General features: G+C 35.8%; 2 protein-coding genes across 2 annotated transcripts; both read right to left on the bottom strand.

Moving 5' to 3' along the window:
- Positions 1 to 42: 42 nt before the first annotated feature.
- On the bottom strand, positions 43 to 8956 carry LOC100242902 (tRNA (guanine(26)-N(2))-dimethyltransferase 2). Its single transcript, XM_002281344.4, has 12 exons — positions 8636 to 8956; positions 6780 to 7082; positions 6274 to 6361; positions 5819 to 5940; positions 5324 to 5463; positions 5170 to 5242; positions 4274 to 4362; positions 4063 to 4168; positions 2383 to 2595; positions 1472 to 1666; positions 864 to 941; positions 43 to 587 (listed from the first exon to the last, which is right to left on the bottom strand). The coding sequence occupies exons 1-12, from the start codon at positions 8729 to 8731 to the stop codon at positions 351 to 353; spliced, it is 1740 nt and encodes a 579-aa protein (XP_002281380.1). The 5' UTR covers positions 8732 to 8956; the 3' UTR covers positions 43 to 350.
- Positions 8957 to 11358: 2402 nt separating this feature from the next.
- LOC100263490 (scarecrow-like protein 3) lies at positions 11359 to 12641 on the bottom strand. Its single transcript, XM_002278003.4, has one exon. It carries the CDS (start codon positions 12610 to 12612, stop codon positions 11359 to 11361), a length of 1254 nt encoding a protein of 417 aa, XP_002278039.1. The 5' UTR covers positions 12613 to 12641.
- Between the last annotated feature and the right edge of the window lie 12310 nt (positions 12642 to 24951).

The following is a 24951-nucleotide window of genomic DNA, read 5'->3' as shown; positions in this document are numbered from 1 at the left end:
CGGCATATCAAAACATGTTGGAAAATCTTAATTAAAAGGATGAGAGCTGAAGTAAGTCATTTCATACAACATCCAAAACAACACCTGAGTTTAACAGGGTCCAAGGAACAAGCGGATTGCAGCAACTCAACAAATATATTACTAATAAAATCTTAGGTTACACTATCAGAACTCAGAAATTGGATGAAAATGCAGCTCAAAATATGAGGGATTATGGGATGTGATTATTGAAGAACCCAGCAACCCTTTTTGGGAATACTAGATGACTTCTTTGTCTCTCCGGCAGAAAGCAGACTAGAAGATCAGAGAGACAGCTAGAATCCAGGGACAATTATGCAAGAGGACATTCTTTATGAAGCCAAAGCCGCTTGATCTGTCTTCTGCCGCTTGGAATTTGGTTCTTCATCTTCTTGATGGTTCATACTTCCGTTTACAGCCTCTGGACCTAAAAGAGACACATGCTTGCTAGTAATCTGTCGTCCTGCCCTGAGCTTTGGGCCCCAATGCCGTTCAGGATTTGGTAAGAAGCGTGCTACCTTTTTGGTTTGTGCTTTGCTCAGAGAGGCAACTGCTCGAGCAAAGTTAGCCTGCACAACATCAAAATAAAGATGCAAGAGAGATTAATTCTCGACTCATGAAACTAGCAAATCAATACCTTTTTTTTATTTTTTCCAAGTTGAGTGTGGTTGTGTGGTGGGTGCGTCTGGAAGTATCCGTATGACTGTTGCCTTGAGATTTGATTTTAGGGGGAGTGCTGCCGGATTAAAACTGAATCCGTGAAAAAAGTAAACAAATCCAAAGGGGAGGAAATCTATACTTCCAACACTCTCAAAAAACTACAAGGGCTCAAGACACAAACTCACTTGAAGAACCGGTTCCTTCGCAAGTATTACACTCCCAGATTGATCTGGTTGTTGAGCTTTCACAGGATGATTTTTTACCTACAAGTCATGAGCTGATTATGTGAATGCCATTTCGTAGCCTTTAGAAAAACCATCGATGTTACAATTCTTCAAACAAGGAAATATCCAGAAAAGGATGTAGCAATTAACTTGAGAAAACTAGGTGATTCAGGAAACAGGGTCAAGATGCTGCCTGCATGATAATTTGAGAATTGAAAAGGGAAAAGTGTGTTTTCGTACGCATTTTTGGAAAAAATCACGAAATAAGAACTTAAGTTTAGAAAATCCAAATTTAATATATTTATCTAAAATAATTAGAATTTTATGCACTTTTTGGTCAAAGGTACTACTTTGTCCACATAGTAATATCTTATAATTATAGAGGTACTACCTTTGACCACCTCAAATATGACCCTTGACTTTAGGGTGCATGAAACTAAAATCATTTTTAAACGGTTCATATGCATGTAGAAAAGCACACTTTTCCCTATTAAAAAAGACCTTGAAAGTTCCTGAAAAATGTTTAACATTGCGATCTTATCATATAAGGAACAAAAAAGGGTCCTCACCCAGCAACGCATTATGTCCCAAATTACATCCATGGGAGCATCAGATTTCATTCCTAATGGATTCACATGAGTTCCAGATATACGATATCCTGCATTTAGCACAGCAGAACGGAATATTACTGCTGATGGCGAAGTGCATTTTAGCGTTGCACAGAGGTTGTGAAGACTCAAAAATAGAGGAACATCAGGCAATTCCTGCAAAATAGGCTAATGGGGTCAGGAACAAACACATGCACAAGATCATCTTCATAAGACAAGAATTTCCCAAAACATCCATTTACAAACATCCATAATTCGATAAGTCTCTCAAATGAAAACATGTGTAACCATACAATCACAAAAACATGTATGATCTCTCATAAGTAAAACCAATAGATCAAATGAAAATTAGGTCACACAAATGTATTAAAGCAAAGAAAATCAAGACGATACATGTGATGTTGGATGTTCCAGCCTAAATTATGATTGTCCCAATACTAAGCCATATCATTGAAATTGTGCCCTATGAGATGGATACACCTCACATATTAGCTCTATTTTCTAAAAGAGGAAATTTCTCACTGTTTGACAGAACACACACCTTTATGGTGGTAAACTTTATGCAATATTATGTTGAATTGGTATGCATTACCAACCACTTTTACTATTAACCATTAAACAATATTTAGGGAAAAGTTATGCACAAAGGAAATTACGCTGTGTTGCAGAGTTACGGAATTGGTTTAAAAAAGAAGTATAAATTCCTTTTTCTCCAAAAATGAGTATGAATTATATCATCTCCTGGATTTACTTCAGTAGCGCCAAATGCATCCAAACTTGAAATTTCAATTTAGATTGACATGAGATGTTGAGTGGCTCATTAGACATTAATTTTTTAATACAATAAATTATAATATGCACAAAGAATTTACCTCTGAAATTGTTGTCAACACAGCAGAGATTCGATTATAAGCAGGATACCTGTCCTTCATAGATTTCACATCTGCTAATATGGAAGTCACCCATTCTTGATCATGGATGGGAGCAGACCAGATGGGCCCACCCATGTTAAATTTCTTCCCACAGTCACTGCATTCTTGAGGAACAACAGGACCAAACCCAGGCAGATACCTTACACTGTTATTCTTGAGGAGGAAGAGAAAAAACAAGAAACAGGCACAATATCAATAATACAGTAACAATTTAAAATGAAACTATATCACTGATCTTTAACAAGAAGATGTGGTATTAGCAGCATTCCCAAAATATATAATGTCACGAGATGGTAAACAAGTCTTTTAATAGTGATGGGGAAAAGGAAAAAAAAAAAAAAAAACCTTCTGCTCAATCTTACAATGATGTACACTCTTCTAACATCTTTCTACACCTAAGCTCTGTTTTGATTTCCAAGAAAAAGCAATGATCCAAAAGTTCCTTCTTTTTTTAATTCTCCGTTGTTTTCTATAGAACAGTGTTAAAATAGCATTATATCCAGCCCACCAAGGAAAACATTCAATACTTCCACCAAGCTACCACATTCCAAGATCTTTCTTGGTATAGGCATTTGGTATGCGAAGTTTAGTACCATTATAACAAAGTTAAAAGGCATAGGCATGCAAGCCATCAGCAGACCTCTACAACTACTTGAGGATTTAGATTTTCAGCGGGCCAGGGATTATGCTATGATTCAAAAGTAAGAAAACTTGGGCAGAACTCCCTTAGCAGAGTTAATCAGGCTTGGAATGACATCAGGCATTAATACACTTAACTAACAAATTGTCCACTAGTACTATTAACCAACAATTTTCCCTTCACTTTCTGGGTTGAATTACCACGCAACCCCATTGATATGTCATCTCCAACCATTCTAACCCAACTATAAGTTAGGACCTAGTCCACATCACCTTGGTATACATTGTTGGTCCACCATTACCTCATGGCTGAAGCTTTTCGGTCAAATTGATAACTCAAAATGATATTAGAGCCTTGTTTTATAGAAGATCATGAGTTTGAATCTCAGCGCTTATTTATTTTCCCTATTTACTAAGCCACGTGCAAGTCAAAAGAAGGTTACACATGAGGTGGGGTGTTATGCTTGTAGCCCATATCAGCTTGGTATTTTGAAATTAAAATAGAGGAAAACAACTTTCTGACTTTTCTTGAAAAAGGTGCAGAGTTTTACAAATAATTTATGTAAATCACTGAAAACATGTTTCACAGGTCACTTCCATTGTTTCCTACTTTCAGAAGCAGAGAAATTTTTCCCAAAACCTGAATCAATGAAGCCCATAAGATTCTGCGAGCAAAGCTGTTTATCAAAGAAGCTCATAAGATTCTATCAGCAAGATGTTTTATCGTTCTGAACATTTTGTTTATATAACTTTTAATGTTTTAATAAATTTTTTTCTAAGTTTATCTCTATGAATGTGAATGATAAATAACTGAATCTTCTTATTACTTTATTACATAAATCAGGCAGAAAATTGGAGTTCTGATGATGCCATATCACCCACATGTCATCAATGCTTAACATAAGCACAGATGCAATCAAGCTACAAAACCTGTGAGTAATGAACTAGCACCAATTGCAGATGTTCTCAGATGAATCATACCTTGGAGACGGTCCTCCCAATAGGCTGAAGATGGAATGAATCACAACCGGTACACTGGTAGACGTAAGAGAGCTTAAGAGGAGTGCTCTTCATTGCACTTGCAGACCTGAACATGAATTATTTCGTTTGTCAGTCAAACTAAAAATTAATGACTAAACACAGCATCGTACAAGCTAAAACTAAGTGCACCAGAAATAAGTAGGCTACGCACGTGTATATGCGAACAAAAACCCGGACATAGAAGTCCATTTGGACAGAGAGAACAGGAACAATGTACCGCTTGTAGCGGTTTGCATGGCTCTGCATTCAAGGAAAAAAAAAGGCTTTTAGACAACACTTAGAACTAAATTATGCAACAAAAAGTAAGAATAAAATCATATATTATAAAGAACAATTTGTGCAAAACTGTAACAACAAAAACGATTCTTTGCAGAATAACAATGGGAAAAAGTAAAATAAATATTAAATCTAATTTCGTGAAATGCTCAAATGAGGACAAAATGCTTCTTGCATCCCTCCCAAGGCTCTACAATGCAAATACTCTTCAGTTGAATTTTTGTCCCACAATGGTATTGTATAGCAAGAAAAAAAGGTCAAGTCAATTTTATCAAGCACAGCTATGTCTTAGTTAGGGGCGTGCTCAGCTATGGTTTCTATTGATGTGATCCACCCAAATGGTAAGTGATGGGGCAGTTGGAGTATCCACTTCCTTGGTGAGGTTGGGATCCCGCCTTATGTTATCATCCCTTACCTTATCCCTTCCCCAATTTAAGAATCGCTTAAATGAACCACAAAACCTTAAATTAACACATCACAGAAATCTTGCCCTTTTGATGTGAAGGGAATACATTGAATAAAGGGTATTTTTGAAAGTGTGTAGTTTCCTTACCTAATCATATTAATATATTGGGTAGAGATAGAATCATGTCACTTCAAACTTAAAACAGTTGCTTCATAGAGTTGTGAAATTTTGAAAGATTGCAAAATGATTGATAGGCAAGATGAACCAATACATTTTTCTCTGTTCTTCTGGACAAAGACAAATATGGGATTTCAATTATGTTATATTTTGTCTATATTAAAACAAAGCAGCTTTTTCATGGATACCTCAATACTGGCAAGGAGGATCCTCAAAGCCATTTCATGGCAATACTTTCCTCTCAGCGGATAGGAACCATACCTACATAAACAGTTCATCAAAGATGAGCCTAGAATCAGAAACATTTCTCTATCAAAAAATGAGGGGAGTAAAAAGCCTTACTTGGAATAGCAGGCCTCTCCATTGCCCCCACATAGCACTGCCATATCAGTTGCTGTACACATCAACATGCCTCCATCAGCAACACATTGAACCGCAGAATCCAAGAACACAGAAGGTGAACCGTAGGGATCAAGATCAACCTGACACATCCATAACCAATAAACTACTAACAGTTGCTTTCAATGGAAATGAACATAACAGAGAACATGCCCTATCAAGTCTATTCATGTTTACAAAGAATCCTGAGATAAGAAATAACTAATAACCACCAACCTAAATTACCGGCACTAGTGGAATTTGAAAAATCATGCTTTGATGATGCAAATTTTTTTATTTATTTATTATTATCTAGTTTTAGATTTGACTAGACAACATAGAGATTCAAATTCTCAGAAGCTATCTCCACATGCCTATGTGCATGTATTTTGACATGAACATGCAGTTATACAAATGTATTTTATACATGTGTTTACACACGAGAGAGAGAGAGAGTACCACATCAAATTCTTTGGGGTGGGTAAGCATATACACACGAGCATCAGCAAGTTGTGAATCCACCTTTGAACTTGCAACTGAACCATTGAACTTTATGTTTCTCCTGCAAGCTTCAACTGACACTGCAACAAGCAAGTAACAGAGATAACTCTTCTGATGTAAAGCTCATTTAATAACAGATAAGACAGATCCCCATTAAAACAACTTGCAAATTCTTGATTATCAGTTGAACTAAGATTTTGTACTTGTACAGCACCAGAAATATACAACATGCATTCATAAATAGTGTGGTATGGCCATATGGACATTTATCAAATAGGAACTAGCATCAACATCTAATTCTGTGAGGCCTTTTTCAGGCATGAAAATGTCCTTTTAGTCAAGGAAGGAACAAGAAGGGCCTTCTGAACAATTGACATCAGTAAAATACTAGTATGTTTAAAATTGAAAACTACCTTTATCATTATCTAGGGCCACAACTTGACCAACGCCTTCTACTTCACGTGCATATCTTAAAGCCCTTAACCCAGAAGCTGACAAAGCCTGTAAAGTCAGAAGGAAATAGCAATATAAATCATAAAAGGACTAGAACCATGCAAATTTACAATTTTCTAGGCAAAGCATTCAAAAACAAAGAGACAAAGGCACATATGGACGTCAAATACAGCATTTGGAGGTGGAAATATACAATTATACATAAAATTGCCACCATAAAAAGCATCAGCAAATCTTAGATGCTGTTTTTTCTCAAGAAAACATAGAATCGAACCCACACCCGTCAGTTATGGTGAATTTTCCCATTTTCATTAATGCCCCCTTCCCCTTGGGGAAAATAGTTTTTTATCCTCAAATGGTCAACAACAATGGCCATCCAATTTCCACACATCTCCCAACATACCCTCAATAAGCAAAACATAATCATAATAAGTGAAAACTATAACAAAGCAGATCAAGGATGAACCTCAAGAACTCTTGGTGGCTTCAGTTGCCCCTGCCCCTTTTCCTCCATAATGCCAACTGGTTCTTCAGAGATGCAATGTGGTTCATCTAGAGATGTCTCTTCTGGAACTGCACATTCTCCATTAGATTTCTCTTCATGCATATCTGACTCAGTAGGTGCTTCCTTTGCAAGAGGTTCAGAAGCATCCTCCTCTGACACCTTTTTTGCTGCTTTGGTTCTTTTGGACAACTTTGCTTCATGCTCCTGTTTACGTTTGGATATAAATGTCCTCAAGACGGCAATGGATATATCTCTGTTGTTAACCTGGTCAACATAGATTTCTATGATCAGAATCCACAAGAGAACCACAAAGTTAACCAGAAAAGGGAGTAATAAATTAGTATAAGCAACAAATGGTTGTACCCATTTTGCAAAATCATCCATCAGATAGGTTTGAACATAAGCAGATAAAAGTTTGAATATGAAATATTTTTGATAAGCAAGTTTGAATATGAAATATTTTTGATAAGCAAGTTTGAAAATGAAATATTTTTGGTAAGCAACTTTGAATATGAAATATTTTTGATAAGCAAGGTTGAATATGAAACATTTTTCATGAGATGTTTAAAAATGTAAACTCACACCTCATACAAGATGTTAACTGAAATGAAGTCTTAATTTGATCTCATTTAGATTTTTTGGAAGTATTTATTTGGTAGAGGTTTCTTATTGCCAAGTTTCTGTTTATCCTTTTTATTTTTTTTTATAAGTTAGAGGGATTTGATGATTATGCTTCTATACGGACAGGAATTGTAAAGATAATAATTCAATAAATACAAACTTTATGCACATTTTACACTCTCTTTAATGGTGAGACTTCATTTTTCTTTACCAGGTGGGACTCCTATAAGGTCTGATTAAGACTCTAAAATTTATCTATTTCTTTATTCATCTTCATTTAAATTTACTTTAAACATGAACTCTAACCCTACTTTTACCCTAGTATCCCACTACTTTAACTTTAAAATCCGCTAACTCCCTTGCTGTCCAAAATTCCAGCAAGCTTTCCGTTTTAATTTCATCCCATAAAACATTCTAAATCATAGACAATATAAACTTTATTTCATTCATAAAACCTAATCCCAGTGTCCCCATAAAGGCCAAAACACTGAAGCCCTAGGTCATATTTCATTGTAGGCAGCTACTTTAAGGGGCTTTTCCTCACCAGGTTGATTTAATCTTATATTACTTGTGTACCAGTACATGACCATTGTAGATAACCTGCACTGAAAATTCACATCCCTGCTGTAAACTCACAGGTTTCATCAATCAATCTAAAACACAATTTGGTATTATGAATTAGAAAGTTTTCAGCTCCTGTCCACAAGAAATTCACTTTGATGTTACATTATTGGTAGCCTTTTTTACCAATGAACTTGGAACTAAACTTAAATTCCACAAGCCCAGTCTTCACAAAGACAATTCCATATTAATGGAAACTGTTTCTAAACTCCAATTCAATGCAGCTCATCTTGGAATTTACAGAACAGAATTCCTTGGAAAAAACCAACTCATCTACCAATGATTAGAAATCTTAGTTTAGAAAGCAACAAGCAGTAATTCTTTTCCATCCCTGTTTCTTTCTTCACCCTATTGTCATACAAAAAGAATAAAAAACTCATGCCCTAGTTTATTACAATGAATCATACCGAAGGAGAAAAACACAATAAAGGATGAAAAAAAAAACAAATTCACATAACAAAAGTGACCCATCAAAAGTTCAATCCAGTAACCAGTGATCAGAAACTGACCCATCAAAAATCCAATTACGAGAGCACAAATTGCAAGAGAGAACCAAAAGGAGAAGATTATGGGACCTGGGTCTTGTTGTAAAAGACTTCGTTTTTGGCGTGCATAAGAATCTCAGCCTCTCCTTCCTTGATGATTGAGTAATCACTGAGATCAATCGACATTGTTTTGTTTTGCCTTTCGCATACAATACAGGGTAATGGGTGTTGTTGGCTAGTTCTGACGTCTCTGTTATATAAATTTCCTTCTTCTTCTTATGGGATGTTCAGAGGCTTTTATAACCTGCTGAACCGGCTTGTTTATATAGGGCTCTCAAACCCTATCCCTGCTGTGTCTACGGGATCGTGGGTTTTTCAATTTCTATTTTTTTAAAATATTTTTTCCTTTAAACCCTAATACCTTAGCCCGGTGCACATTAGAATTTGTTACTAATTTCTGCTAAGGTGTACCAGAGGATTATTCATCTGGGTCGGGTTCGCCCTGGTTAGTATTTATTTTTTTCTTATAAAATGATTAAAAGATGTAGGTTGGATGTTTGCCAAAACAGTTCTCAATTCTCTGATTTTTTTTTATTTTTTTTTAACTTTTTTTTTTCTTTGAAAATTTGGAATGTTTTTTATTTTTTTATTTTTATGTTTCCAAATATTTTAAAAAAATAAATTTTATATACAATGCTTTGTTCTACATATTTGTCTCCTTATTTAAAAATATGAGATTTTTTATTTTTTAATTATCAAATATGTTTTTCTATTATTTTATTCTCAAAAACATAAAACTATTCTCGAGAATTGTTAACAAAAACAACTAAAGGAGATTTTTCTAATTGATTTTAGATATCCTAAAAATAGAAAATAATAATAATAATAATGAAATAACACCCTCACTCTCCTATCACTTTATATTTGGAATATTTGAATAAGAAGTAAAAAATTAATTCTATTTTTATTTGTTATTGTATTTAAATGATTACTAAAAATAAAAATACGAGTAAAAAAACTTTTAAATTTGTTCAAATTGTTACTAAATTCACTATAGTTTTTTATTAGTTAAAGAGGATGGTCATTATGATAAGTATGATTTGTATAAATAATGAGAAAAAAAGTGTTAGAATTATTATGGCCTTTATAACTATATGAAGTTAATCACAATAATGTTCGTTATCAAAGTCATGAACCTAATGTATTTGCATCTCTCATATTATACATCTAATGTATGTGGGAAGATTAAATGTATAAGGTATTATGATCACTTTTGTTGGTGCAGTGCCAACTAGGTTGAGTTCGTCTAGTTTCTCTGGGGCTAAATGGCTTCTTCCTTATATAAAAGGATGTCTGGATAGGTGGTTCGAGCATGCCCCCTTTAAAGCTTGAGTTAGAAAAGAATAAGGATGAGTCTAATTCTTTCAAATGACTCTATACGTGTGTACCTTTTTCATACTTTTTCTAGGGTTTTATAGAGCGGATGACACCTTCACCATAGCGTTGATGGTGCATTCATGCCTTTTTTGTGATGATGATTGTTATCAAGGCGGAAATCAAACCTTAGCAAGAGGATCAACGCCATCATCTCTGCACGGGTTGGGCAATTATACCAAACAAAATCCACCGACTAGTGTCATTTGCTGGTTGTTGAGTAAGAGTTTCGGACCATGTAGTTGACTATGCATTTACGTTTGTCAATGCCACATATTGCACGTAGCAATTAGTAGACATTGACTTTCAAGCGTATATGTCATCTAGGCCGTTGCTCAGGCACTAGATGTGATTGTTCATCTATTCAATGCTTGAAGTCTCCGGTTGTGTTCGTTAATCCGTTTAAAAATCTCAATTAACTTGGTCTATCCATTCCGTCTAGCATCTAGAAAAAAGGAAATCTCTTTCCTCTTGCGCTAGACAATTTATTTTGGTTCTGATGGATGGATTTAAACTGATCATTTGTTTACCTTGGACAGACCAAGGGTTTTTGATTGGGGGAGGACACGTGGAGGGAAGCCCCCACAACTGTCATGAACTTATCAAATTGTATACAAGGTACAATGACCAAAGTCATATACCTGAATTAAAGTTTCCATATACCATGACTATTATATGGAATTGGAAAAGTCGGATTTATATATTTAAAATAAAGTGTTCATTTGTGACTCTTGATGGAATGTCACTTGATCTGATATAAAAGAGTTCTCGGCCCCTTTCTCCACTTATCCTAAGTTTGGGAGGCTACCCGTCAGTTGTACAAACATTAAGTGAGACAAAGTAAGGAGAGAGAAGATATAAGGTGCTAATATCGATACAAAGTGCTATCAAAATGACGCAACATTGTGAAGAATCTATGTCAAGTGATCTTCATCGTAGTGACATAAAGTGGATTTTGTAAATTTATTTTGGTTCATGAAACTAGAATTATGAGATCTTATTTACTTGATTTTCTAATAGTCTTAACTTTCGATTTACATGTTACGAAAGCTTGAGAAAAAACCTAATGAAATGAATATAAAAAGAAAAATAAAAAGAAAAAAGAAAAATAGAAAAATATTTAAAATTAATATATCAAATAAAAGAATTATTTTTTTTTTCCTTCACACATCCACTTTTCAAGTGAAATCTAAACTTAGAGCACCAAGCTTGGGCATAGTTAACATCCAACATAAAAAGATGTGGAATTTGATTGAATACATTGGGTAAGGAATACAAGAAGAATAAATAAATAAATGTCAACTTTTTGAACGAATTGCTCTGTACAAGCATATGTCTAATTATTATAAGAAAACAAAACAAAACAAAACAAAACATATTTACTGGCAAATCCATGCAGATATGGCATAAAGAGGCCTTTGACTCCAACATATCATCAAACTAGCCCTCTCATTTCTAACCTTATACCCATCCTCCCCATCTCCTCCCACCAAATCCTTTACACCCTCCATACTCTCATACCACAGTCGCACTGGCTTGAACCCACCTCGCCCCAACCTAACCATCCACCTTCCATAACTCTCATGCCTCTCCACCCTCTCCAACCCTTCGCATGCCACTATATTTTCAATCTCTCTTCCGTACATCTCCTCTACCGCAAGTCGCTCCTCACTTGATGAACTCCCTAAAGTTGCATTCATAGAGTCAAAAATTGCGCTATAGTAATATAAGCCTTGAACGAATCGATCTGTTAAACGATTTAGATTATGATCAGATTCTTGTTCGACTAATAATAGTATCTTAGGAGACATTGACCTGACCGTTGCTAGAAATCGACTCATTTGCTTACATTCCTTCACAATGTTGCCCTTATTGAGTCCAAAATGCGCGTCCACACGATCATCCTCGGCTAATAAGGTGTGAAGATTAAGCACCGATGTAATGGCTAATGCCTCCCCTGATCTCACCCTAAGCATGTCAATGGTTAGGTCTCTTAGAGTCACGTTTAGAGGGTTAAACTGGAAGGGCATGGCGAGGGCTTCAGCCTCTTTCACAAGCCTAATGCCCAGCTTCTCTAAAGCAAGTTTGTTACTACTAATGCAAGTGATTTTCAAGTGGGGAGGACCATGTGGCATATGCGCAAAACTATGAAGAAGTGGGACCCACAACTCAGGGTCACCCGACCCAGTGTCCAATATATGGATAACCCGCTCCTCCGCCATGGTTCGGGTTAGGGTTTGGGCTATGATGGTATAGGCAAGCTCGAGGTGAGGGAAGACCTTGCCAAAGATGGGTCCGGCCCAATCAGCTTTGGGCTGCCACGATGGATTGCGGTTCAAGGCTTTGTATAGGCCAGGCCAACGCTTCACAAGGCGGACCGCGAGGGCGGAGGCGAACCGGGCTGCGAGGCGCTGCATGGAGTCGCCGGAAATGGAGGCATGGTGGGAGATCTGGTGGAGGCAGGCGTCGGCGCGATGGAGGTTGCCGGAAGAGGCGTTCATGGCACATTTTAGGAGCATCTGAATGAGAAGAATCCCTCTTTCTTCGGGGTTGATGGCTTCAAAATGGTCCGGGGATGACAAGCATAGGGTCAACGTTACATCAGGCTTCATGGCTGGAGATGCTGAACCCATTTGGGCTGCTGCCCAGTCCGGAAAGGAACTTCGATGCTGCTAAATTTAGACAAGACCTATGGGAAATTTTTTTGATTCTTATAGAAAAATCATGTGTTGAAGAGGAGTAGGTGATAATGAAATTGAAATGTCACGTACCTCTTGGAAGCATGCTATATTTACAACCGGAAGATTACAAGGGGGGAGTTTTCTAAGAATTTATTTGTAATTGACTTTGCTGGATTGTAGTTAATCAAAATAATATTAATTTGATTCACATCCCATTGACCCACACTCACGCTAAGCTTCGAATCTTCAACCTTTTGATTCATCGATGAATAGTTCGTAGATAAAAGATACTTGGGGAACCACGAATTGTGTAGGACCGACAACGTTAATGAACATGTGGTCATGTTTGGATAATGAGGTTGAAATAAATCCAGGCAAAGCTTTTGTACAAGATACTATCTTGCTCCCCACTCACAAAGTGAATGCCACTTTCTTGGTGTTAGTTTGTGACCAGCTCTATCACCCAGCAACCCACTGTCTTCGTAGTCCTAGTTATTATCAATTATCTTGCCTTTTTTTTTTTTCCTTATTTTAAATCTTTTAAAAATAATTAAATTCCAAAGAAGTCCACTCCGAGAATGTGTCCAAATCGGTTAACGTCAATGCCGCCTGGCCACACAAGATATGGTTGTCTCCTTCTCCTGAAGATGGTTCGAAGCACATTGTCATAAGAGACAGGGCCAAGCATTAGGGGCCAAGACTATTGTCATGGCCGTACATTAGTGGGGACTCCACCCACTTAATTAAAATGGCCCACTTTAGATTTTCTCGGATCATTTGATACTATCATACTAAGCCCCATCTCAGCCTTCATTAAGAAACATAATTATAAAATCCCTTTGATTTGGGCGAAGTTAAAGGCTAAATGACAAATTTTTGGTAGTGAGAAAGAGATTATGGGTGGGGTATGACTAATGCCATTGCAATTGAGATTATAATGGGGACAATGGAAGGCATCACCTAATCTGTTGATTAGGCACGTTTGGTGAAGGAAATGTAGGCCTTGAGCCATCCAGCTTCCACTTGAAATGACTTTAAAACTAAAAAACCAAATTATGATTTGTAATGTGATTTTTTCTTCTTCATTTCATTTAAGATCTACTCAATGGAGATGGAGGGGCACTCTCTTCTTCTAATATGAATAAGATAAGAGCCTATAAAGTGTTCTGCGTCTGTTTGGGTTGATTGTAGCCTTGGGTTGATAGTGATTTTCAATTTTTTGATCAGGTAAATATCTCTACCTTCTTGTGATTATTACAAATTTCAAGGTTATTTTATCCTATTTGTAAATGATAAGCATACTAAAAAATACATTATGATGATACAAAATTATTGACTTCGTAAAAAAATTTAAAATTTTCTAAATTAGGTTGTATTGCAATATTTAGATAGTTTTTTTATACCCTCTTTACTATAATTATCCACTTAGGTTATGTTTGGTTTCCAAAAAATGCCAAAAAAAGAAAATTGGAAGGAAAGAAAAAGGTAAGAAAATGAATATAAAATTTTTCTCTTTAGGGAAAAACAAGGAATTCATTTTCGTTTGTCAGGGAAAAATGGAAGGAAAATCGATATAATTTTTTTTCGGAAGTATAATCTACGTCCTTCTAACACCTTGAGATGCTATTTCATGGCCATACCGTCACTAAGGGGAGGCATCTTGACATGATGTGGACTGTCCAAACAACTGATATCCAGACGCTTCCTCCACTACCTAGTTCCCACAAACCACGTTCACATAAAAACCCATATCACCAAGCCCCTTCGCTTGTAAATCAGACTCCCCAAGAACCCTTCTCCTTCGATTCAAACAAGACTTGAAGCTTCTCTTGCTCATTCTCCTTTCTTCTTTCACAGGTGGTAGGACTTCCAAGACCTGTGTTTCCGCTGTCTGGGCTTCAGTTCCAACAGCAAACTCAGCACAATTACAGCACGTTTAGAGTTGGACTAGAACCTCAGCATTCTCAGTATTATTCTTCTGATTCTCAGCAATAGGGCTCAGGGGTTTGGTTGCCTCTGCTTTGGAACTATGATTGGGAGAGAATTGAGTGGCTTGCTCATCGGTATCAAATAAATCATACACAAATCGATGACCCATTCTATAAAACCGAAGAGAAAAAGGAAAAAACACATGTTAGAGAAATTACAGTATGAAGAAACAGAGTCATAGAAGTAAATGATTGACCAATATTTATAACATATGTAAAGAAACATATACAAATATGCAAACTGAAATGTCAAAATCAGTTATTAAAAACAACAAAAGTTATTAGAAATCAGTTATTAACTGGTTATCACAAAATTCTATCTTAGTTTACTTGTTTTTCTTGATATTTGTGACACTGTGGTCATCTTTGGACATCACTGTACTGGTGCAGTGATTGACAAGTGCTTTTTCCAAAGAAATCCTTCTTGTTTGGAATGGTGGCTCCTTTAATATGCAACACTGATACATGCAGCCAAACTAACATTTTCATTAAAGCAACTTATGCAATATCCACTACAACAAAGATACTAGAAGTAGAAATAACTTTTGGTTTTTAGCATACATATTTCTCTAAAGAAACCTCACGATTAAAATCTGGCTGAATAAACTGCCGACTATCTATTAGATAGAAAAACTGAAAAGTGAAACTCTGCTCTCACAAAAAGTGAGTAGCTAGAGGCTAAGGAAGATCTATTTATAGCATCAGTATTACACACAAAAGCTGTTATAACAGCTGTAAATTGAATAACAAATTGTGTAACAGAATTATCTTCTAAAAGCTTCCTTTGTCTTCTAAAACTTCTTCCTTGTAACTGCCTATTACAACGTCTGGTTTATCATCCCCCCTCAAGCTGAAGGGTCTAGGCACAAGACATAGATGAGACCGTAGTGACAAGAACCGAGAGCTTGTGAGATGCTTCGTGAGAATATCAGCGGGCTGGTCTGTACTTGGAATATATTGCAGCTGTAACTTATTATGAAGAACTTGATCCCGAATAAAATGGAGGTCAATTTCAATGTGTTTCGTCCTAGCATGGAAGACTGGATTCTTGGCCATATAATAAGCACTGATGTTATCATAATAAAGAGTAGGAATCGAAGTTAGAGAAATGCACAGCTCACTCAGCAAAGCTTGTGTCCAAATAATCTCTGCAGTGGCAATGGCAAGTCCTCGGTACTCAGACTCAGCACTACTCCAAGAGACAACCTTCTGCTTTGAAGCTGTCCAGGAGACTAGATTATTGCCAAGATAAACAAGGTAGCCACTTGAGCTTCGTCGGTCATCAGGTTGTGCGCCCCAGTCAGCATCTGTATAGGCTTGAACTGTAAAGTGAGCGGATGGTTGAAGGAGCAGACCATGAGTAGTTGTGCCTTTTAAATACCTCAAAATACGCTTGACAGAAGACCAATGAGTGGAAGTAGGTCGGTGCATGAATTGGCAGGCTTTGTTTACTGAAAAAGCTATATCCGACCGAGTTAAGGTTGCATATTGAAGAGCCCCGACTACACTTCTGTACATAGTGACATCGTCCATAAGATCTCCATCAAACTGAGAGAGAGACAAGCCTACAGTGCCTGGCGTTGCAGCAGCTTTGCTATCAAGCATGGAAGTCCTCTGCAGAAGATTTGTAATATATTTGCTTTGACTGAGATGCATAGATCCACCATCATAGGCCACTTCAATTCCTAGAAAATAGGACAATTGGCCCAAATCGCGTAAAGCAAACAGAGAATGAAGTTTGTGTATCAGCTGCTGAATGAGGACAGGAGAACTTCCTGTAACAATTATGTCATCGACATAGACTAGGACAATGAGAGTAGAGTGTGTTCCAAAGTGAACAAACATAGAACTATCTATTCTTGAAGAATTGAATCCCCAGGACAACAGAGCAGAGCTTCGCTTGGTAAACCAAGCTCGGGGTGACTGTTTCAGACCGTAGAGAGCTTTCTTTAGTTTACAAACTTTGTTTGGGTGGTTCGGATGAAGAAAACCAGGAGGTTGGGCCATATAAACCTGCTCAACAAGGTCACCATTGAGAAAGACATTCTGAACATCAAGCTGCCTAAGCTCCCATCTGTAACTCAGAGCTATAGTCAACACAATTCATATCGTTGCTGCTTTCACAACGGGACTAAAAGTTTCAAAATAATCCAAACCAAAAGTCTGATTGAAGCCTCTTGCAACGAGACGCGCTTTGTATCTGTCAACACTTCCATCCGGCTTGGATTTAAGTTTATAAACCCACTTACAGCCGATGATGTTCACATCTTTTGGTGGATCAACTAAGTCCCAGGTCTGATTTTTATGTAGAGCTGCTATTTCTGTTTGCATCGCCTCTGCCCAATTAGGATCTTTGATAGCTTGCTTCAAGGTTGTTGGCTCAGATATCTTGAAGGCTGCAAGATTGAAAATGTGCTTTCTTTTCGTAATTCCACTCATAGACCTCGTAGTTACTCGTGGTGGAGGAACAACAACTTGCTGTTGAGCAGGAAGAGTAACCTCAGCTTCAAGAACCGGCTCGCGTAAAGACCGAGTAGTTGGTGTATCTGTAGGAGGAGTGGGATGAGTAAGAGCACTCGTGAGATTAGGAGAGGCCATTGAATGATTGCTGCCATGGAAGCTCAAAGTGGAAGGATTAGAAGAGACAATAATTGCAGGAATAACAGACTCGTCTGAAGCATCTTTGGATGGTGAAGATGATATGTTTTGAGCAAAGGGAAACTGTGTTTCATCAAAAACAACATGTGGTGACACATAAACTCGCCCAGTCAGATTATCAAGGCACAAATACCCTTTGTGATGCAAACTGTAGCCAAGAAAGACACACTTAAGAGATCGGTATTGCAACTTATGATTGTTATATGGCCGAATAAAAGGGTAGCACAGACAGCCAAACACTCGAAGAAACTTATAATCTGGATTTCGTTTGAACAGGGCAAAGTAAGGAGAGGCATTCTGCAGGACTTTGCTAGGCATTCGATTGATGAGAAATGTAGCTGTCTGGAAGGCATAGCTCCAGAACTTTAATGGCAAACCAGCATGAGCTAATAGGGCTAACCCAGTCTCAACAACATGCCTATGCTTTCGTTCAACTCTCCCATTTTGGGATGAGTTGTAAGGACATGAAAAACGATGTAATATACCAGATTCTTGAAGAAAAGACATGAAAGATCTGAATTCACCACCATTATCAGATTGTAAGCACTTGATTTTAGCATCAAATTGATTCTCTACTTGAAGCTTAAACTGTTTAAAAATAGGAAGGGCTTGGTCTTTTGATTGAAGAAGATAAAGCCATGTGTACCGAGAATAGTCATCCACAAACAAAATAAAATACTTTGCACCAGAAGTAGACGTGACAGAGGCAGGTCCCCATATGTCAGTGTAAACAAGTTCAAGAGGCTTAGATGCATGAAAAGAAGAGAGATGAGTGGGTAATCTATGACTTTTAGCTAGCTGACAAGAAGAGCAAACAGTAGCTTTATATTTCCCACAAGAAACATTACAATTATGCATTATTCTAGTCACAATGTCAGTGGCAGCATGACCTAACCTATGATGCCATAACTCCCTCTTATTTCCGATAGTACTACACTGAAAAGTAGAATCATTAGTAATACCAACATAAGCAGTCTTCCTGTTGCTAATTACTGGGAATTTGTAAAGGCCATTCTCAAGTTTGCCTTGAGCAAGCACCCTCTTCGTATGAAGATCCTTCACAAAGAAACCATTGGAGTGGAATTCAATTAAAGCATTATTATCCGAGCAAAACTTAGCCACACTAATTAAGTTTGCCGAGATAAAGGGAACATGAAACACCTTTTTGAGCTGAAAGGAGTGTGGATTAGAGAATAGACGGGTGAAACCAGTATTGGAAATGGTTAAGTGCTTACCATTACCAATTGTAACTTTATCTGCCCCAGTGTAAGGTGTAGCATTGGTTAAATTTGCCACGTTTTGAGTGAGATGGTGACTTGCTCCAGAGTCAAGGTACCAATTATCATCTGCAAGATTGTTAGAGGAAGCAACCATAGCAGGCATAGAATTTGAATTACCAGAATTTGAAACACCAGTAGTATTGTTCTGAGTGCTCTGAAAGGTGATGTCAAATCTGTGATAACAGACCTGAACTGTGTGGCCAAACTTTCCACATAACTGGCATTGAGGTCTTTCAGACGAGCTGGAGTTTTGTCTGCCACTCTGTCCATATCTACCTCCACGACCACGACCTCTGAAGTTACTGTTAGTCATCATGAAGTTGGGTCCACGACCTCCATTATATTTCCTTCCACCTCCTCTGTTATTAGAAGAAGAGGCATAATTGGCCGACATAGCCGGAAGTTGTTCAATCGAGCCTTGTTGCTCAAGACGCTGTTCAAAAGCTAAAAGCATACTATGTACTGCCTCAAGAGAGATCTTATCTTCTCTAATGTTAATAGCAGTAACAACAGCGTTATAATCGGATCCAAGACCACCAAGAAGATTCATAATTTGGTCTTGTTCAGAAACAGGTTCTCCAATGGCTGCTAAGCTATCTGCAGCTCCTTTGACTTTCATTATGTAATCTATCATAGACATCGAGCCCTTCTTTGTTGATTGAAACTCAAGTCTGAGTTGCATTATTCTTGCTCTCGAACAAGATGAAAAGATTTTCTCTAAGGCATTCCAAGCAGAGTGAGAAGAATTATGACCTATAATTTGTGCCATAATACCTGGTGTGAGCGATGAATAGATCCAGCTGAGGATTGTTCGATCTTGTCTCCTCCAAGCAACGAAGGCGGGATTGATCTCTCCCGGACGAAGTTCTTTCTCTGGACAAACAGAAGTTCCATCGATGAAATCTTCAAAACCATTGGCAAAGATTACATTATCAATCTGAGATCGCCACAAGATATAATTTGTCCGATCGAGTTTCACAGGTAGAGAGTAATTGAGCATCTGATAAGAAGGAATGGACGCCATTGACGAAGATTGCGCAGATCCAGAAGACGATGAGCTCTGAGAAGCAGTGGAAGACATGATTGGATCGGAAGAAAAGGAGAAGAAACGGAGAGAAAAAAAATTTATGCTCTGATACCAAGATAGAAAAACTGAAAAGTGAAACTCTGCTCTCACAAAAAGTGAGTAGCTAGAGGCTAAGGAAGATCTATTTATAGCATCAGTATTACACACAAAAGCTGTTATAACAGCTGTAAATTGAATAACAAATTGTGTAACAGAATTATCTTATAAAAGCTTCCTTTGTCTTCTAAAACTTCTTCCTTGTAACTGCCTATTACAATGTCTGGTTTATCACTATTACCTTTTTCAATACAGGAATCCTTTCGTAGTCTTTCCTATGGTTTATCTTCAGCAGGCTCACTTCGTATCTTTATATGCTTGCTTCTATTTTACTTTAGTTCAGTTGTAATAGTTGTAAGTATGTTTGGATGCTACGATCTATCTACTAAATTTGAGCACACTTGATGCACTTTTTTGAGTCAACCTAATGTTGGGATGTGCATTCTGCAGTCAGGGTAACTAGCTTGAAAACCATGTTGTGTTTTCTAGGTTACAGAAATGTAACTCTACAAAAGTGTACACCCTTTGTGAATTCGTACGCATGATTATCGGACATTCATGTGGAGTTGCCAGGAATCTGCCAGTGGTCATTTCCTTCATTCCGTATGTTAAGTTTTTTGGTACTCTTTGAAATTTTTATGGTTGACCAGTTATGAATCCTCTTTCCCTCTTAACTTATTCTATTCTGTTGCTGTAACCCCCCTAACTTTTATTCTGCTGTTCTTTCACAGGCCTGAGTTCTGGAAAGGAAAAGGCAGATTAAAAGCCATTGAAAATTGAGGCAGAAGTTAATAGAAATCCATAGGAGACTGCAGGGAAATTCTAGCACACACTCATAACAAGTCCCACAATTTTAATACTACAGGAAGTTTTCCCATGACTACAACATATCCTGATGCTATTTCTCTTCAGTTTCAAATAGTTGTCCTGTTTCCCATTTGTTTATTTGTATGATACAGAGCTATTAGCTAACTAATAACAGGGTAGTTATGGGGATGGTATGTGTAAACTAGCTACGTTTAGATCACCGGTTTGAACAAAGTTACACAATATTATAAGACAAAAAGATCAGGGTGTAAAGGTCTTGAAGTCATGATAAAAAAAACCACCAATACCATATTAATTAATCCTAGATTTTTCATCATTTTGGACCTGAAAACACAAACCCAGTATTCAATTGAGCCTATGACACTATTTTGGCTTAGTTAAAATGAATTCTTCATTTCTTGGAAACCAAAGCAAGAAGAGAGATGAAACTTCATTTCTCTGCTACAACACCCATTTCCCAGTCTCAGCAATCAAGAGGAGATCCAAAGAATTCAAGTTCTTTTGTTTCTCCTCCAACCCACTGGAAAAACAACAACCACCCACCAAACCCATTGCTAAACTTCACAGGCTTTGGTAGCTTCCTATATTTTCAAGATGAGATTTCATATCAATAAAGATTTGGACAAACCCAAACCAATACCATAATAGTCATTGACGTGTTAAATTTTCTTAGAGCCAATTCCTCAAAATTGTGTAGTAGCAAACGAAAAATTAAAATTTTAGTTTTCAAAATCGAATGGAAGCACAGAGAATTAAAAAATGCAAACACAAGAGAAACATCGAAATCCAATTACAAGGAGTCGCATCAAATTTTCTATATGTACAAAATCCAAGTGTCTAGATTTCCAAAAATGAGAAGAAGAAAAAAAAATAGGGTTCAAAACATTAAGGTGTGAGGTTAAGAGAGAGAAGTTTAATTCATAGCTAATATGAAGACATGGATTCGAACACATTCACTGGATTTGAAGAATGCATTTCATCCATGAGAACTTGTGTGCCCGAAGAGGGTAAGTTGTTGAAGGCACTGGAAGGTGTTTGGAGTGATGGTGGTGACTGTTGAAAGGGTCGACGACTTTAAGAAGCCATAGCAACCGATGAAGAGGAAGTTAGGTGAATAGATGACTCGGTGAACACGTCAGCCGGATCAAATTTCCTCCGTATTTCCCTTCCCTTTCTCTTCTATTTTCCTCATTATTTTTTAGGGTTATTCGATTAAAATAGCATTTGAATCCATTTTTTATATCATTGAACAAAAATATCATCATTGTTTGTTTATAAAAATAACATTTTATTTTAAAACCAACATGTAAATATTAAAAGAGAAAAAAACTTTTATATAAAAAATGAGTTACTTTTTTTAAAAAAAGTAGTAGAATATTCCTCTATATTTTTTTTTTCCAAATACCATGTTGGAAAATTATTTTCACAAGATTTTTTTCCTTTCCCTAGTATTTTTTTAACCAAATATAGTCTCAAAGGTAATTTGCAAATACCCATAAAAATAAGGATTTTTAGTACAAAAATTTAAGATTTTAAAAATTATTTATTCATTATTTTATTTTAAAATTTATTTATTTATTTAATTAATTAACCGTAATTAATAAAATTTATTTTTAATTATGATAATAAGAAATGAATAGATAGCATATTAAAATATATTGGAATACAAAAATTGAGATAAATAATTACAAAAAATGGGAGAATTATGCTTAAGGGGTTGCTAGACTTGAAAATTGTTGTAAAGGGTTTCCACTTCCTAGAATTAGTGTGAAAAGTTAGAAGAAGTAATAAAATTGTTGTGGAGGATCTGAGCCTAGTTATCAACCATAAATGCCCAAAATATCCTTAAAAACTTTTTTTTTTTTTGTAAAAGGGGATAATTACACATGCTTTTTTAAAAGGGACAATTAAATACTCATGATAATTAGTATATTAAAATTTTAAGAAAAATAATAATAATAAATAAAATATATATTTTCAAAATCTATATAATATTTATAGTTTTTTTTTCAAGTTGCAACTATTATCTTAATTTATTTTGTATTAATTTAATGTTCAATTATAATTTTTTTATTTTGTAATTTTTTAAATTTAATTAAATAACAATTTCTATTAATTTCTTTTTCATTAATTTAACTTGCTAAATATTTTTTTTTATAATTTTTTATTTTTAAAATTTAATTAAATAACAATTGTATAAGACATGTTTATATTAATTTAATATTTAATTATTATTATTATTTATTTTGAGATTTTGAATTTTTTGAATCAATTAAATAATAGCACATGCTTATCTTAATTTATTTTTCATTAATTTAACCTTTGATTATTTTTTTTATTTTTTATTTTTTATTTTTTGAAATTTAATTAAAAAACAACTTTGTATGACATGTACAAATTTCTAAATTATGAATATATATATATATATATATATATATATATATATATATATATATATATGGATTAGCTAAACATGGTAGGGTCATGACTCTAGACTTGACCACTTTGACAATAAAGTACATCAAAACATCAACAATGAAGATAATGATGAAATCAGAAAACTGCTTAAAGATTTCATTCATCATATTCTGAAATTATGAGGGTGCATTCTTAAGACCAAAGGACATTATGTTCCATTCATAATGTCCAAAGGGTACCACAAGGGTTGTCTTATACTTGTCATTTTCTGCAATCTGGATCTGCCAAAATCTTGATTTCATATCAAACTTAGAAAAAACTTTAGACTTAACTAACCTTTGAATGAGGTATTTCTTATTTGGAATAAGATACCTAATCCATCTTAATGCATTATTAAGAGGCTTATAGTTGATGACTAGTCTAGATGTTCCTCTTTCTAATTCAACTTGTTTCTGAACATAGAAGGGTAAACAACTCCAAAGGGACTTAGACTTCCTTATCAACTTCTTGTCAAGAAGATCTTGGATCTCATTTTTACAATAGCTTAACAATTCCTTATTCATCTGGATAGGTTTGGCTTTGGTGGGAATATTCTTCTTACTAAAGTCTGGCTCATAAGGTAACTCAACCTCATGTTGTTTCTTGTGTCAAAACGCATTAGGAATGTTAGAGCAAAATTTTCCAATAATCTTATCCTTAAATTTTTCTATCATGTCTTGAGTTTTCTTAACTTTTAATTGTTCTTCAATTTTTACAAGATTAATCTCCTGTTTTAATAGATTAACTTGGTTTTCCTTAGCTTGAATCACCTAATCCTTTGAAGTGTTTATACTCCTCTCATCAGGTGGATTGGCAAATTCAAATAAAATTTCCTTATCTAAAAGTGAATTGGGGTAATGGTTCCTTAGTAGATATGATGATTTAAGAATCTAATCTTAGTTTGAAATAGGTTAATCTTAGTGCCTGACAAGCTTAAACCATTACTTTTAACAATCTGAACAAACTTGTTGAGGTGCTTCCAATGTTGCTCAACAGAGATAGAGTATATCAAAACATCGTCAATGTAGACAATGATGAAATCAGAAAGCTGGTTAAAGATTTCATTAACTGTAGTCTCACATGCTGGTAGACAAAAAATGCTTTCGGTGAAGAGAATAAAGCATATCCAAAGAACATGGGTTATCTCATTGCTGCAGATCCTTTTCACCAAATTTCCTACAGTAAAAGAATTGATCATCTACCAACTAAGTCTGCAACTGAAGATGTCAAGTTACTTGAAGAGCATCGTAGGGATTATGTTCTTCCTTAAGCCTCTTCATGACTCCACCGATAAGAATATTCTCCACTGACAAAGCTTTAAGTTGTTTCAAGATCGAAAGCATTTGAGCCAGCTTTGTGCCCCTTTAAGACAAAGACTTAAGAAGAATCCAGTACCTTGGAATGAGGAACACACCAAGATTGTTAAAACCGTCAAATCCAGAGTCAAGACTCTACCATGTTTAGCCTTAGCTAATCCAGAAGCCTTTAAGATTGTCGAGACTAACACCTTAGACATAGGTTATGGTGGGATTCTTAAGCAAAAAGATGGTAACCAAGAGAAGTTAGTTAGATATACTTTAGGAGCCTGGAATAATGCCAAACTCAACTACAACACCATTAAAAAAGAGATTTTAAGCATTGTTTTATGCATTTCAAAATTACAAAATGATATTTTGAATCAAGAGTTTTTATTAAGAGTTGATTGCAAATATGCAAAATCAGTTTTACAAAAGGATGTTAAGAATATAACTTCTAAGCATATTTTTGCTAGATGACAAGCTATTTTAAGTAATTTTGATTTTCAAATTGAGAATATTAAAGGAGAAAATAACTCTATCCCTGATTTCTTAACTCGTGAATTTTTACAGGATTCACAAGACCATGGCCCTCAAAAAAGAAAAACAACCTCTTAAACCCATTAAGAAATCTTCATACTCTAAGAAATCCCATTCAGCTT

This window comes from Vitis vinifera, chromosome 14 (assembly GCF_030704535.1).
Source record: "Vitis vinifera cultivar Pinot Noir 40024 chromosome 14, ASM3070453v1".
Lineage (NCBI taxonomy): Eukaryota > Viridiplantae > Streptophyta > Magnoliopsida > Vitales > Vitaceae > Vitis > Vitis vinifera.
The sequence above is the reverse complement of the archived record's forward strand: the minus strand, read 5'-3'. Positions and strand labels throughout refer to the sequence as shown.

Bases quoted from the DNA above. Each gene is read 5' to 3' on its own strand.
- LOC100242902 (XM_002281344.4), bottom strand. From the start codon at position 8,731: ATGTCGATTGATCTCAGTGATTACTCAATCATCAAGGAAGGAGAGGCT. The intron at 6,362-6,779 runs GTTCATCCTTGA...CTGACTTTACAG, and splicing joins AGCCACCAAGAGTTCTTGAG to GCTTTGTCAGCTTCTGGGTT. The intron at 5,464-5,818 runs GTACTCTCTCTC...TGGATGTGTCAG, and splicing joins ACCCCAAAGAATTTGATGTG to GTTGATCTTGATCCCTACGG.
- LOC100263490 (XM_002278003.4), bottom strand. From the start codon at position 12,612: ATGGGTTCAGCATCTCCAGCCATGAAGCCTGATGTAACGTTGACCCTA.